The sequence below is a fragment of the Acipenser ruthenus genome, chromosome 11 (genome assembly GCF_902713425.1).
Source record: "Acipenser ruthenus chromosome 11, fAciRut3.2 maternal haplotype, whole genome shotgun sequence".
NCBI classification, from domain to species: domain Eukaryota; kingdom Metazoa; phylum Chordata; class Actinopteri; order Acipenseriformes; family Acipenseridae; genus Acipenser; species Acipenser ruthenus.
The window spans coordinates 28,675,138-28,690,258 of NC_081199.1; the positions used below are offsets into that span (position 1 = coordinate 28,675,138).

Below are 15,121 nucleotides of genomic sequence, written 5' to 3' on the forward strand. Positions count from 1 at the left end.
CAACAGACCCACGAACCAGACCTGGGGTCAGTCACAATCAGCGGTCCAGATAAGCTGCGTACCTGCCGTTTTCACGCATTAAAAAATCTGAAATACGCACTAAATTTAAATTTAATGCGTAACAATACACAGCAATTTTGCTCCAAGCTTGTCTGCCTCCCCTCCCGCCTTCCTCCCCTAAAACTTCCATGAACTACATCTCCCAGAATACAATGGCTTCAGTTACCAGGAAACTGTACACACGAAAAACCAACCCAACAAACATTATCCAGTCTCTGGCTAACCCTATTGTCTTTGCAGCCAATCACAGTAACAATAAAAAAAATTCAAAGCTACACAGGTTGAATCGTAAATGCCCCAGTCCAGCTTAATCTAACCGGAACTATCAGAGGCAACCGCTAAAAAAAGGTGCCTATAATATTAAACAAACTGTTTTATAACTTAACGCATTTCCTTATTTTATTTATATGTATGGCTTTAACGTGTTCACTGAGTAAGAATTATGTTAAAATAGAAGTAACGTAATTAATTTGCACAGTCAGTGTGATACCTCGAAAAAAGACAATCCACTGAGTCGATGAAGAACCTTGTAGAACACACGCATGGTTGTACAGTAGTTCAAAGTTACATTGCAGTTAAATGCCTACCCCATTAAAGATTGTACAGTATTTATCAAAATTACTCATGACTTCAAGGTAATGTTGCATTTTACCCCCTGAAATACATTTTACTCTCCCAGTGTTAAAATGAGAAGGTAAGTTACTCCCAGACCCAAAACCTTATCTGGAGCGCTGATTACAATTGTAATTGAACCACTCTTGGTGACCCCATTAGTTAAAAATATATATAAAATGGAGTAGTATGTTTCTGCCATTTTATTACAGTAACAACATAATGCAGATATCCTTTTTAAACAAAGTTACTAATTACATGACCAAAAAGCAAAACAGATAACTTTTCCAGAAAGATGATAAATACTTTATTGCGTGATCTTTCATTTGAAGAATGATGTATTTAACCATGGTATGGTTCTCATGGGAGCTTGCCATAAAATGGGCAGAGCCAGCTGTAATCTGTTTTTCTCACTCTCTTCAGGTCCCTTTCTTCCTTTTTAGACAGCTTTGGCACCAGTTCTTCAACAAAGTACTCTGGCTTCACTTTGTGTTGAGAATCCATTTCCTGATCAGAAGTTTCATCTTCCTCTTTCTCACTCTCCATTTCCTCCTCAGCCTCCTCTGGGACCTCACTGAGAAAAGAAAAAAAGGGAAGTTTTATCATGGTTTCATTTATTTTTATAAGGACCCAAGATAGATAATTTGATTTGGATTCCTGTGAGTTCTTTGTCATTTTTAAATTAATGTAAAAACAATGTGTAAAACAATTTATATATATTATATATATATATATATATATATATATAAAACAATTTTTAGGGGTGCGCCTATAAGATTTTCTAGGCCGATAGATAGCCAAGAATAATAGTTTACATGTATTACAAACAATGAACGGGCAACAAATACAAGAGTAACGTAGTATGCAGTATGCTTCACTGCAATTTATTCTGTATACATTTGTTTTACAAGACAAAAAAAAAAAGGCATTCATACTACAGTAGTAAAACACCTCGCTCCTGGTATAGAAAAAACTTTTATAGCCAAACATTGCATAGTATAACTTGTACTGTACTATAAAATAACCTAACATTTTCGTATTATTTTAAGCACACTATGCATCACAACTTGAACTTATCACTTGACCAAAACCAAAACTCTATAAAAATGTAATTTCCGATTGCAAACTTCGGTCAAAGTTAACAAAAGACAGATTTTTTTTTTTTTTTTTTACTTCAAAATACACACACAACTAATGCAGATTAGGCAAGATAAACAATAAGGTAATCTTAAATTATATTGTATAAATAATAACAACATTCTTTTTCTGGGGGGGGGGGGGGGGGGGGAACATCACATTGATGTTCAACTCACAGTTCTGGATTTCTAGCATCAAGTCTGTGAGAGGAAGGTTTTTCCTTACAAAAAGCAACATTTCTGCTTTCACACAAAATTATGTTCCTCTTCTCATCCACAACATGTGAAGCAGCACTAAATAAACGTTCGTTGTCAACACTGCTGCAAGGCGCAGAAAGAAACTTTCTTGCAGGTTCGGCCAAAGTTGGAAAAACGGCATTCATTCTTTTTCCAATATTGGAGTTGTTCTGATTTTCTTGGAAGCGTTGGCTCACTCAGGGAAGTCTGAGTCTGTAGTACAACACTGTTGCTCTGTTCAATTTAAAACACCCAGCACCGGTGCATTCCTCCAGTATTTCATCAAACACTGAACACAGGGTATTGCTTACTGTAGTCCCGTCAGCTGGTTTCTTGTGTTTTTTGTTGGCAGGCTCTGTTGATGTCCCGTCTTTGACATTTGTGTTTGATTGCAGCAGTTTCAGATGTGTCAACAGAATTTCCTTGCATTGTAGCCATTTCTCATTATTTGTAAAGTACCTGTCCTTGTATATTGGATCCAACAGGGTTGCTATGAAATAGAGTTATTCCGAATAAATTTTACCAAACCGCGTTTCCATGGCCCCCAGAAGTGTTTTTCATAGTTTTAATTCCGCTGTCTGAATCCATAACTTTGCTGAGCAGTCTCTTTAAAGCCATGCATGGGATGACATCCCGAAGCACGAGCTGATGACAAACTTACTTCATGTGTTAGTTCTTCAAAGGGTGCTAGGACTAGCCCTACCTTTGAAGACTAGGGTTGCAGGAATTTCACAGGTCAGCAGCATAAGCTGCAAGAGCACGTTTTTGCTCCAGAAGGCTTTGCAACATGTATCAAGTACTGTTCCACCTTGTATTTACGTCCTGTTGTAACCTATTGGAAGGAATTCCAAGCTCTGCTTGCACCCCTTGTAGACAAGAACAGGCCAGTGGAGAATGTTTTTTCGTCCGATAGCCAGTATGTCGGAAACACTACGCTGTGATAACACACCTTCGTTCACAACGAGCTGCAGTGCATGTGCAACACAAGGCAAACTTGATAGGCCGGAGTCTAGCATTGCCTTTGTCACGAGATAATGGAAGAAACATTGCAATCACATGAATTTTGGTAGGTGGATATTTCTACATTTCAAACACCTTGTCAAGGGCAATTGAAATGGCCTCTGCTGTGTGGGAGCCGCTAAACTCACAGGCCTGGAGTACTGCCTGTAAATTGTAATCGGTGTCAATCCATTCAGTAGTTAATCAGCAGACATGAAACTGAAACACCAGGGTTCCAAATATCATTCGTGAAGCTTAGTGCTGATACGTGATCACTTTCAACGAGTGTCTGTATGCGATTAAAAACAGCATTGTACAGTTCCGGCAGCAACATAAAAATGTCTCCGACATAAACTTTCTACTCGGTAGTGTGTAACGAGGGTCCAGACATTGAATGAGTTGGCGAAATCCAGAATATTGAACAACCGAAACTGGGAGATTTTTGCAGCACACAACTTGCAATCTGGTAGCCTACTGTTGTCTTCACATACTTTAAAAAAAAAAACTCAAAACACAGCTCTTTTGAGACATGCTGGTTGATCGCACCTTACACTCAGTCAGTACTGAACGAAAATAGCTGTCTCAGTGTTCTTGCGTCATCAGTAAGCGTGCCAAACCGAAATAATAAATGCTGTGCTGGGAAAAAAAAAGCAAATTTATATCGGTGGACATTATCGGTAAAAATAATAAAAAATGCCGATAGCCGATTTTGTTTTTTCCCTTATAGTGGTGCCATACCGATAAGCTACTGATTATCTGTGTACCCCTAATAAAAAAAATAATAAATTTACAAACACACACACACACACAGAAAACAAACAAAAACACAATTGTGATATTTCAGTCATTTTCTAGTATTACTCCACCATCTGTACCGTACACTATTGTTCTACAAGAGTGCTATAATTAAAAGTGAGCTCATTCCTTAAATGTTTTAACCTGAAGTGTCATACATTTTCAGTGATAAACAACCTTCAAACCCAAGTGTAAACATGTGTCATTTCCTGTTCCAGGTCAAAGGCAATGTTGTGCAAATTGACTATAACAATCATGTCCTTCTCTACAACGGACGATTACACAGGTTTTGATCTCTTACCTCTTGCCGTCCTTGGATATTAGGAGAGAATTCACAAACATTGTGCACAGGAAAGTAGCTGAGGGTAGAACATGAGCCGGGGTCTGAAGCAACTGAGGGAACACAAAACAAAGCGCCTGCTTATTCAACATAACTGTGAAAGGTGAATAATAATAAAAGCAGCCACGTTTAAACCTATGCAAAGATACTGAATTATCCTCAATGTTATATTTTAACCAGTGATAAAACTTGTTTATATACTGACCTCTTTAATTGCAACAGATCCCTGTGGTAACTGAACCTGGGCTGCAAGAGTCCCATTTTCTGCATCCAGCTTTGCCTGTCTGTGTTTTCCCAACAGCAAGTAGAATGGAGTTACAGGGACGTTCTCTTCTATTAAAAGCTATATAGAGAGAGAGAGAATAAAAAACACAAGAAAATACATTGTTAGGAGACATTGCAAAATATATATTAACTTAATTCCATCCTTACTGGCCTTAAGAGGTCACCGCCATAGCTTACGCAGTTAAGCAGTAGGGTTATCAAACAGGTAAGTTATAAATAAGTTATAACTAAGTTATAACTCTTAAAAAAGCCATGCTGACATTTAAAGGGTTATTTAAAACCGTTTGTCCTTGAAAACTGCTGTAATTACTACCCCCCCCCCCCCCCCAATAAAAATAGCATGCCCTTAATTACAGAACACAAAACAATTTAATATGACAAGTACAAAGTCAGAGTATAGGAAGAGTTAAGAGGGATGGAACAGTTGTTTCATTTTGTTTAGCTGAATACAAACATACCTGCTTGCTTGAAGATGTAAGCCTGTCTTCTTCTGTCTTTGTACTGAATGTCATTAAATCCTTAAAGAACAAGAAAAAAAGCTATAAAGCTAGAGAAACACAAAAATCAATTCACATGGTATGCACAGCATGCAGATATTGTATTGTGCGAGACACAATTGGTTTGGAGGCCGGGTAGAAAACTACACTACTTCTCCATATCAACAACAGACCGCTTTCAAACTTAAATGTACATCTCTAATCCCATTCATAAACACAATGGTTGTGCAATTTAAACTTTAGTCAAAAGCATCCGGCAGGTCACTTTGATTTATTGTAAATGGGTCTGTGATAGTGCATAGTAGTAATTAGCGATGCAGTTATTAACTTTACCATGTCTCTAGTCAGGAAGTAGAGCTGCGATCTGTTCAGCCACTGGCTGCTCTCAGAGCAGTTCTCCTCTGGCACATCCCGGGGTGTGAACACCGCTCGCTGCACGCTGCCTTGGCAAATATTCTTCTGCAAGTAGACAGGCCTGGGCTCATTGGGCCTGAAAACAAACACTGTGGCAGAAAACAACAGGGTTATGTTTAGATAGGATCTGGGGGTCACACTTCTACTGCATATCTTCAGATAGTGTGGGTAAATTAAAACTTTAAAATGTATAAACTAGTCGATCAATATATTTAATTAATAAACAGTTATAAATTTCAAGCAATGTATGTTGAGCCTTGAAGTAAAAAAAAAAAAAAAAAAAAAAAACACACTTGGAAATTAAGAGGTTAATGGTGAACTATTTTTCAACTGAATAAAGCTTTTGTACTCACGGTCGGAATTCTCAGCAGCACACGAGAACGCAGCAACATTTTCAGACAGGGGGTCAAGCTGCAGCAGGATGACATTTAACCCAACGCTCCATTCCACTGAAAAACAGCAAACACACAAAATAATTACCCAGTCCATCAAACATGGCTTAGAATACCAATGAACTATCAAATCAAATGAAATCAAGACTCTTACATGTACAAGTTAGCAGGTTCCAGCAACAGAGAAAGCTATTCGTAGTGGTACCGAGGAGGTACTTAGAACAGCTTAGCCTCCCGAAACAAAGGTCCCTGAAACATCAAAAGAGTAAACTTTAATCAGCTCCTTATTTCAATGCAGTCATATCAAATAATAAAGCCACTTTCACGGGATTAAACAAGTATTGTTTTACTACACTTGGCATATGCGTACTCATAAATCCCTAAATCTCGCATAGCATTTGCTTACAGTTTTAAAACTAGACTTCTATCCAGATATTTACCTTTTACGATTTATTAAAGACCTTGGTTGTTGTAATGCCAAGAAAACAAAGATTTGCTATTTTACTTCTCAATCGGTGCAAAGCCCAACTAATCATTTTGTGAACAATTTTGAGAAATAAAGTTTAGGCACTTGCTTAGAAAGATGGAGGGGACATTGAAAGAGAAAGTTATATGTTGAAGTTAACAATTATTTGTAAAAACACAATATAAATCGCCTTCATAGAAGTTTTCTCTCTATAAAATTGTAGTGTTCTGGGTTTTATACATATATCATTTTAGCTAACAGTTAGCTCTTACTTGGCTTACATTGTTTAAGGGCGGATGACTTAGTCCCCCATTTTGAAGAACTATAAAACTATCTAGTAACTAAATGAACTTCTCATACTTGCAAATAAGTTGTTACTTACAAATGGACTGCCTTTGCACTTAAAAATAGGGCCTGTTATCTTACGTTTGAATGTGCTATTAAACTATGGTGCATTTATTTCTTGTTTTTTTTAATTTTATTTAAAATGTACTAACTTTATTTTCCCAGGAGGCTGGCAGAATGTGCACACAAGATCCCAGGTGTTGGGGTTCCAAATGGTTATAATCTGCTCGAATCCCACTGCTAACAGGGAGCCATCTTCAGAGAAGCAGCAGTTTGTGGCAAGGAGATTGTGATAGGTGCCAACAAAGTCACAGCTCCAGCATACACTCTCACCTGGAGTCCAGTTAGAGAAATTAGAAAACCACAGCTCAGCAGAGGCAGAGATGCCAACTTATGAAAGTAGAAAATAGTAGTGGAAATATAGTAGCAGACTAGAAATTAAAAGGCTCTTAGGCTCTGGCAAGCCAATGACCTAATTTTTGCTGTTCAATCTATAATTTTGGTAATTGTAAACACATGGCATTTAGAAATTAACAACCTCAATAGAAAATACTGGATTTATTTATTTATTTATTTAAATTTGGAATTCTATTTATTCTGGATTTAAATATTAGTAATGAAGAGTAAGTGCTATCAAACCTGGACTGAAATATTCAACCTCAAAACTTTATAAAAACAACTATAAAAATATCAACACCTCAAGAAAGATTTAACATACATTTTACAGATTTACTACTTAATCCCAGACTAAAAAGCAAGCAAGGCGACAGTTTCTGAAGGACCCCTAAACTGGTTACTAAGCAACCCAGCTCAGAGCTTTTAGTATGTCAGTTAAAATGCTACAATAAACTATCAGTCAAATACAGTTATTTAAAAACCATTGATTCATTAAAAAAATGAAACAGGAAAACACACTTGGTATTGAAATAATATTTCATAAACATCCAGGGAGTATCCATCATTTATTTATTTATTATAAATTGTAGTATTATACCCCTTAGCAGAAACTCCAAAATAGTAGCTGCTACAGCCAAATATTAGCAGTTGGCATCTCTGCAGAGGATATAAAACCATGGAAATCCACTGCAACAGTGCCACCAAGTGGCTTAATTATGATGCCTTTTAGCACATGCCTTGTTCAGCTTTTCTATTTGAAACCTGATTTAAATGGTTTTAACTTTTACATTTTTTATTATTTTAAATTATTACCACCACCTTGTTGCTGCACACAAAACAGGATATAAAAAATCCACCCAAAACAAACAAACAAAAAATCCCCACTTATTACCCCAAAAGTACCCTACAATAAACACTGCCATTATTAGAACCATTGCTAACTTACGATATATGTCTGAATCATCCCCCAAGACCCAGGCTTTAAACCGGCCATCTCTTCCAGTGGTTACTAGCATTGTTGTTTCATTGGTGTTGCAAAAGCACAGTGCTGTGATATGGTCCTCATGTGGGGATGTTATGGTGGTGTTCAGAACAAAGCTAAAGATTCAAAGAAAAGTTATTTCTTTTCATTTGTCTCAATCAAAATACTCTCAACATGTCCTTATACTTGGAGATAATGCATTCCTTTTCAACAGAAGACAAGACTCCCACCCACTACGTTTAGACTGGTTGGACAGGTTCCAAACTGTACTCCAACACTACTTAAGGGAAATACTCAAATGCAAGATCACAAATGTAAACACTTAATACAAAACAAACATTATATTGGAATGGACCCAAAAGAACTGCAGGTCATGTCACAGTATGAAAAAGAAAGAAAGAAACAAACAAACAAACAAACAAAGTAAGGACAAAACTCCCTGCTTTAGAAATCTATTTAAAAGTTAAAGCATTTATATTGTATTCACTGGTGCTATTAATAGAAACAGTAAAGCAATTTTTATTTTTATTTATTTATGAAAACTTGTCATGGCCCCCATTTTAAAAAGCGCACACTTGTTGACAAGGCACTTGCATAATAAGCCCCCAACCTCACCCCACCCCACAGTGCAGGACTCACCGAGGGACCTACTAGAATTAGAGAGTGGGTCTATTTCTATCAGTTTCCAGTGTCAAGGCCTGTGGCTACTTTAAGCCAAAAAAAACAACCATATGTGCTGTAAAACTGTGCTCTGAAACGTACCTCTGCATTTCATCCTTGTACACCCATATTTTCAACTGTATCTCCAGGTCAGCTAGTTTCTCTTTCCTCTCTTCTACAGTTGCTAACCAAGATCCTTGAGCATCAAATGCAGCTTTCACAACATCAAACTGGTGCAGGCCAGACTGGTTGATGTACTCCTGTTGTACTATATCTAGCTGTGTGTGTAGAGAGAAACAAACCAAAAACATTACCACCTTATACAAACGTTTTATACATAAATACCTGCATGCATGACGGGAGAGAAAACACACAAGGGCTAAATGCTCCAGCGATAGATAACCTTTCTATACTGTTGCGTTGAGATGTCATTTTAAGGTTACTCACGTTATACAGCTGCTTGTCATGCTGAAGGGAATAAAACTGCAAATGTCCTGGTTTCCCATTCAGCACCAGAGCTTTTGTTCTTGGGTCGATCATCAAATCTGTTTTTATGTTATCACCTGAAAAAAAAAATCAAAAAAAAAAATCAAACAGGGTTGTATGATGACCAAAAAAAAAAAAATTCCAAAACCTTTTAAAAAGATAATTAAAATGACATACCTTTTACTAACCCTTGGATAACTGCAGAGACTCTGAGATTGCTTTGGATAATAGTGATCTCTGTGGGTTAAAAGAAAGAATGAATGATTCTCAAATTCAGATCCATTTTTACTGTGACACAAAGCACTGATAAGCTTTCAATATGGTTCAGTTTAGCTTGATCTTATCGATATAAATTGCTAGACCATTTAAATAAAGTAAGCTATGAAAAAAAGTGAGTTTATATGCTACATGCAAATCACAACTCAACTGTCAAAAGCAACACCGCTGCTACTCCCCCCCCCCCCCCCCAATATTTTCCATATTACACAATTAAACAAAATCCTTGAAACCTATCACATTCCAAAAGGAAAACTAGATAAAGGCGAAACATGTTGGACTTGTGTAAGTGCATTCTAAATACAGTAGTGCTACCATGTACATAAATGTGTACATCATATGAAATGAAATTCTTACTGTTATCACTGTGGGATGTACAATAGAGAGAGCCTTCAGGGGAAGTAGAGATGTGTGCTATAGCAGCTCCCAGACGAGGCAGGAAATCTTTTTTTGTCTCTTCTCCATACCGCCACTGGACCAACACTGACTCAATCCCACCACTCAATAGGTTGGTACCTGTAAAAATGTTGTGAAAAACAAATACATATTTTATGCACACTATCAAGTTTCTAATCACTACTATTAAAACTATAAAGCAAGCATGCCATTAAATGTTCTGTGGTGTTTTTTTGTTTTTTTTTTAGAAATAATTTTGTATCACTGTTCTTAACTTCAATAAGCTTTGTAAACAAAATATCTGATCAACAATGTAATGAAGTACCTTCTTTACAAGCTAGCTCTTACCTTCTGGTGTAAAGGACAAATCATTTACTGCACTATGATGCCAGTGGTGTGTAGAGTGTGTGTATTCCTTTTTGCGATTAAAGTTTCTCCTGTTAAAACAAACACATAAAACATATAACTCAATGTTTTGTTTTATAAATTAAAATACCTGTAAGTTCTAGAAATCAATTCAGTAGGTCATTTCTCACATATTGCTTAAATTTGTTTTAAATCATCATGGGGATTATATGGGGTTTTTTAGCTTCTGTGTTGCACATAAGGATCTTTTTATTTTGTTGTGTTACATGTTCACATGTGTTGCTACAACTGTTTATGTAAAGGTTTTAAATTGCATTCCTTGCCTCAAGATGGCTTCCCATGTACCTGAATGGACCTCTCAGAACTACATTTCCCATCATCCTCCTGCACAAAATATAATCCATCTCAGTTACATATGTGAGTAGGAGGATGATGATGGGAAATGTAGTTCTGAGAGGTCCATACAGGTACATGGGAAGCCATCTTGAGGCAGGGAATGCAATTTAAAAGTTAAAAAAGTGGTCAAAATGTAAAAAAAATAAATAAAACAATACACACACCTTACGTAAACAGTTGTAGCAACACATGGGAACACAACAATAAATGTCCTTATGTACACCCTTTAATGTTGCAAACAATGTGAAAACGAGCCACTTTAATCCTGTTAAATATAACATTATCTGTCTGGATTATTAATCCATTTGTTAAACACCCAGTTGCAGGACTAAAATCACTTTGACTTTGCAGTTAAAAACATTTGCCTTTTTAGATATCAGTAAACAATGCATTATAACTGTAAAGTTTTAAAATAGATTTTATTTTTTTAATTTAAGAGCTGTTAGTTAGCGATCATACTTTAAGACAAACTGACATACCAAAGACGTATTTTTCCATCTTCATGGCCTGTGGCGATACAGTCCTCCTTCGGGTGGCATGCGACACAAGTAAATATGTTATTAGCCCCCTTCTTGGGAGTGGCATTCAAAGATAACCTTCAAGAAAATAAAAGAAATACAGAATTTAAAGTAACCATTTAAAAAAGGGAGGGGGATAGAAAAACAAGTACATTTAAACAAAAAACTGAAGGCTTCCATGCTTTCATGTACGCCAGGAACTAAACAATATTTCTTTTAAACGTGCACTGTTTTTTTCGGCACACGTAAGAAATAACAGACAGCCTCTGAGACGAACAGTTTTCTATTGAATCCATAACTAGAGTGCAATACAAATTCAAAATAAAGGGCTGGTTAAAAACAAAAAACAACAATTTTAAAACAGGCTGGCACCTCACGTTAACTGTTTCTCCGTTAACTGTAGTCATTAACAGTTGCACTCTTTTGAGCACTGGGTCCACAACTGAGAGTATTAGTTTTCATAACAAGAAACTTACACTTCAAAAGGACAACATTAGATGATACTTGGGGTGAGAAGTTTAATCTCTTAAACACTGGTAGGGAAGATGAGGACAATTGGAACACACCGTTTATCAAGAACAAAATTCAGGCAGTGGAAACGCAGATTGAAAGAAATGCTGTGTGTGAGTGAGTTTTCTGCATGTCCAAAACCCATTTTAAAAGTTCTGTTCAGGACACTTGAGAGAAACACAGTATGGAGGGAAATTATTAAAAACCTTTAAAGTTACCTGTAAGTCTTTTGATTTCTGAAGAAATACACAGTGAGATGAAGGCCTTTCACTGAAGCTACAAATTCACCCTGTATGTAAAAAAAAAAAAAATTACAGCAATCTGTAGAGCTATGACATACCTATCACTCTAACAATTAAGTCCTCTTAATTAAATACGTGCAGAAAACAAATGAGAAAAACTGCAATATATAAACCTACATCAAAATATCTAATCTCTTAACATCCTTCATATAGGGTGTTATATCTTCCTGTTGCCACTGACACACAGATCGAATCAGTAAATAAACCATACCTCTCTGCCATATGAAGTACACTTTGGCAATTGGCTGACATCATTCAACACAAACGACAGTTCTGTAGCTGCAACCTCTTGGTCCGATGATTTGGGAAGCCTAACAGCAACCAGCTGGAAAGAATCTGGCAAATGAAAAGATAGGATGTCAGAAAAACATTTGCAAGCAGTTATGGTGGAACAAAGGATTCACAAGCCTTTTCCCCTGCCCCCCAACCTTTTCCTTTCTGCAGCGTTCACAGAAAAAAAAAAAAAAAAAGTTAATGTCAGCTAAAACAGAAGGCCTACATAAAATCAAACAAGACCATAAAATACAAGCTACAACACTGATACAAAGTGCTGTCTTTCTGCTGTTTCTGTCTCTCCACATGGCTTGTTATTCAAAAGAGCTAATCCTCATTAGTTCAACTGAAATGGCGCTGTCTTCGAAATATCTTCCTATTCCAAATTGAAGTATGAAATTCAAATAAACAAACTCAGGTTTGACAGTCAGTAAAACTAGGTATGCGACTTATACCAGGTACAAGAAGAAAGGGAAAACTGCTTTACAATAATATACACGCTGTGGTCCCTGTCCACATCCCTGATAAAACTATAAGACCAAACCATGTTAGTTATACGGTTGTTAAATAATCAGCCCTTGATGAAATGATCTACAATACAGGAGCTCAATTTGCTTTTTTTTTTTTTGTAATTACCTAAAGCTTCATCATTCTCTTTGGGGATTATGACAAAGACACATCCTTCGTGGGCTTTAGAGGTGTACAGGGCTAACAGTTTGTAGCCAACCGTGAACGTCTAAAAAGAAGGTAAAGAAACATTATTAAAAATAAATACAAGTGGCTTATGTACAGATAAATAGGTTATGCAAATGAATAGAGAGCCACATACCTTAATCAGAATGTTATCTGTGAAGTCCCACAGTTTAATAGTGCCATCCATAGAGCAAGAATAGACCTGTAGGAGAAAACATTTAATAAAAATGTGCTGGTGGTGAAGATCGTTTGTCTCTTTGCTTGGTTTATTATACTTTACAAATTTAGCATTTACTGGTTCATCAATAAAATGTTTAGATCACAAACAAACAAACATTTTCAACTTGGTATCTAATCACGTCTTGTGTAGTAGGTCACATGGTCTGATGAAATCTGTGTAATTGGAGTGAAACAGTCATCTCATAAGAAGCGAATCTGTACCAGGAAACAGCAACTCTTAAATATCTTCATATTTCAAATTGAAGTATGACATTCTAAGCCAATTAAAATCTTTGATGGGTGGTGAAAATATTTATAATACTAACACAGCATAGACACGAGCAACCATAACCCAGAATTGATTTTTTACGTAGTGCATGTAAACAAACTCTTTAGAAGCCGAGTGAAATTTAAACAGGAATAAAAAGGTGTGTATTTGTAATGTTTACAAGTCACAAGATGAGCATATCCATTCACGAATCCATGGACACAGATGAAGCTTGTCTTAAAACAAGAGAAATATATGCTTAACAATTTACACACCCTGTCAATCTCAAAGAAAAAGGTAAAATGTACTGTATGTGTCTAAGATAGGCTACATTTATGACAAACCTGTAAATGGTTTGTGGGATTCAAGGCGATGCCTGTAACCAGGTTTGTGTGGCCCTGCAAGACATGCACACATTCTTCAGTGGCTGTGCTGTAAACCTTCACCATGTCCCCCGAGGTACAAAGGAGGTACCTGAAACAAAATGAGAATACATAAATAAAAAAATTAAAAAAACACATAGAAATGATTCATTCTGGCTTTGAATTTCATAACATTGCAGGTTTAGAGCATATATTGAAAGAAACACACTCATGTCACAATGTATTTGGTTCCAGTGCATCAGGTTCCATATTCTCCGACAGATGTTTTAAAACCTACATACAGCTGTCTGAATTTTACATGCAGATTCTTTTAACTTTTCTGTGAAATGAAACTGTATTTAAAAAAAGTATTTCCCTAGAAATTCCATAAAACACTTCTCAAACTTTTGTCAGAATATGGTATTACCTCATTAACCCTTTGTGAAAGAGGTTGTACAGTGCATCAAGCAGGCCAAATTGCCACACAGTATCTGTAAATTTGACAAAGTCACCTGGGGTGATGTATTTAATACTTTTATAAGTTATAAAAACTTATGTGTTATAAAATCAACCAGCAAGACAGAATTCAGGGTGGACTGATGATCACACAACTCACACGAGCGAGTCACAGCACAATCACAAATATGTTGCACATAAAAATTCCTTACACAGGTCGCCATACATTCGTGAAATTCATGGCGTGCACAAGAAATAGTTAATAATGACTACAAACAAACTTTAGTGTGCATGTTACGAAATGTGTACTAAAATCGGCAGTGAAAACAACGCGCGGGCCCATTCATTCAATGCAGATACTCTAGAACAGCCTCATCATTACATGTCTTTTTAAATTCGTGTCGTAGTGCTGATGAACAACATATGTGTATATTTATAAATCCAAAATGAACCACAATGTGCAATTTACACAGTAAGTAGGCTACATCATGCCAAGATTTCTGTCCTCGCTAGCATTACCGGCGCAACCTAATACAACAAAGCGATTTGATAATCTTTTCCAAAGACACAATGTATACAGTTTACAGTTCGATTAATTTATATTCTGATTTACTTACTTTGAATCTAAAGTGAAAATAGCTTTTCTGTAATTGATTGTACTGCCACCGCACCGAACCACGCGGATCTCTCCCTGTTCCACCATCTTTCCCAAAGACTGAACTTTCACCTCTGCACTCAAACCCAAACGAACCACGTGGAATAAACAGGAACTGAACAGAAAGCCGCGGGTTTACGGAGAAGTCTAGCTGTAGACACGTGCGTGGATATTGTAAGCCATTGTTTTTTGTAAGAAAGTGCAGTGCCTTGTAGAATTTAAATTCGTTTTAAAGTTTGATTTTTTGTGAACATGGTGTTTTCACATACTGGGACCACGCAGAGATCTATCTCTACATTTTATTGTATTTTTTATCAAGTGAAAAATAA

At 36.5% G+C, this 15,121-nt stretch overlaps 1 protein-coding gene across 1 annotated transcript; it reads right to left on the bottom strand.

The window, feature by feature from the left end:
- Nucleotides 1–860: 860 nt before the first annotated feature.
- Nucleotides 861–14,959, bottom strand: LOC117426281 (WD repeat-containing protein 75-like). The gene is made up of 21 exons (XM_034043709.3): nt 14,755–14,959; nt 13,664–13,793; nt 12,969–13,034; nt 12,776–12,875; nt 12,078–12,202; nt 11,783–11,853; nt 11,016–11,132; nt 10,123–10,211; nt 9,736–9,894; nt 9,280–9,339; nt 9,064–9,179; nt 8,719–8,894; nt 7,921–8,072; nt 6,731–6,911; nt 5,922–6,016; nt 5,729–5,824; nt 5,295–5,464; nt 4,923–4,982; nt 4,385–4,522; nt 4,141–4,232; nt 861–1,246 (listed from the first exon to the last, which is right to left on the bottom strand). Exons 1-21 carry the CDS (start codon nt 14,838–14,840, stop codon nt 1,033–1,035), a joined length of 2,493 nt encoding a protein of 830 aa, XP_033899600.3. The 5' UTR covers nt 14,841–14,959; the 3' UTR covers nt 861–1,032.
- Between the last annotated feature and the right edge of the window lie 162 nt (nt 14,960–15,121).

Coding starts and splice junctions, on each gene's coding strand:
- LOC117426281 (XM_034043709.3), bottom strand. CDS start 14,840: ATGGTGGAACAGGGAGAGATCCGCGTGGTTCGGTGCGGTGGCAGTACA. Junction 12,876..12,968: donor CAGATAACATTCTGATTAAG/GTATGTGGCTCT, acceptor CCTTCTTTTTAG/ACGTTCACGGTTGGCTACAA. Junction 6,017..6,730: donor CAGCCTCCTGGGAAAATAAA/GTTAGTACATTT, acceptor TTGATGTTTCAG/GGACCTTTGTTTCGGGAGGC.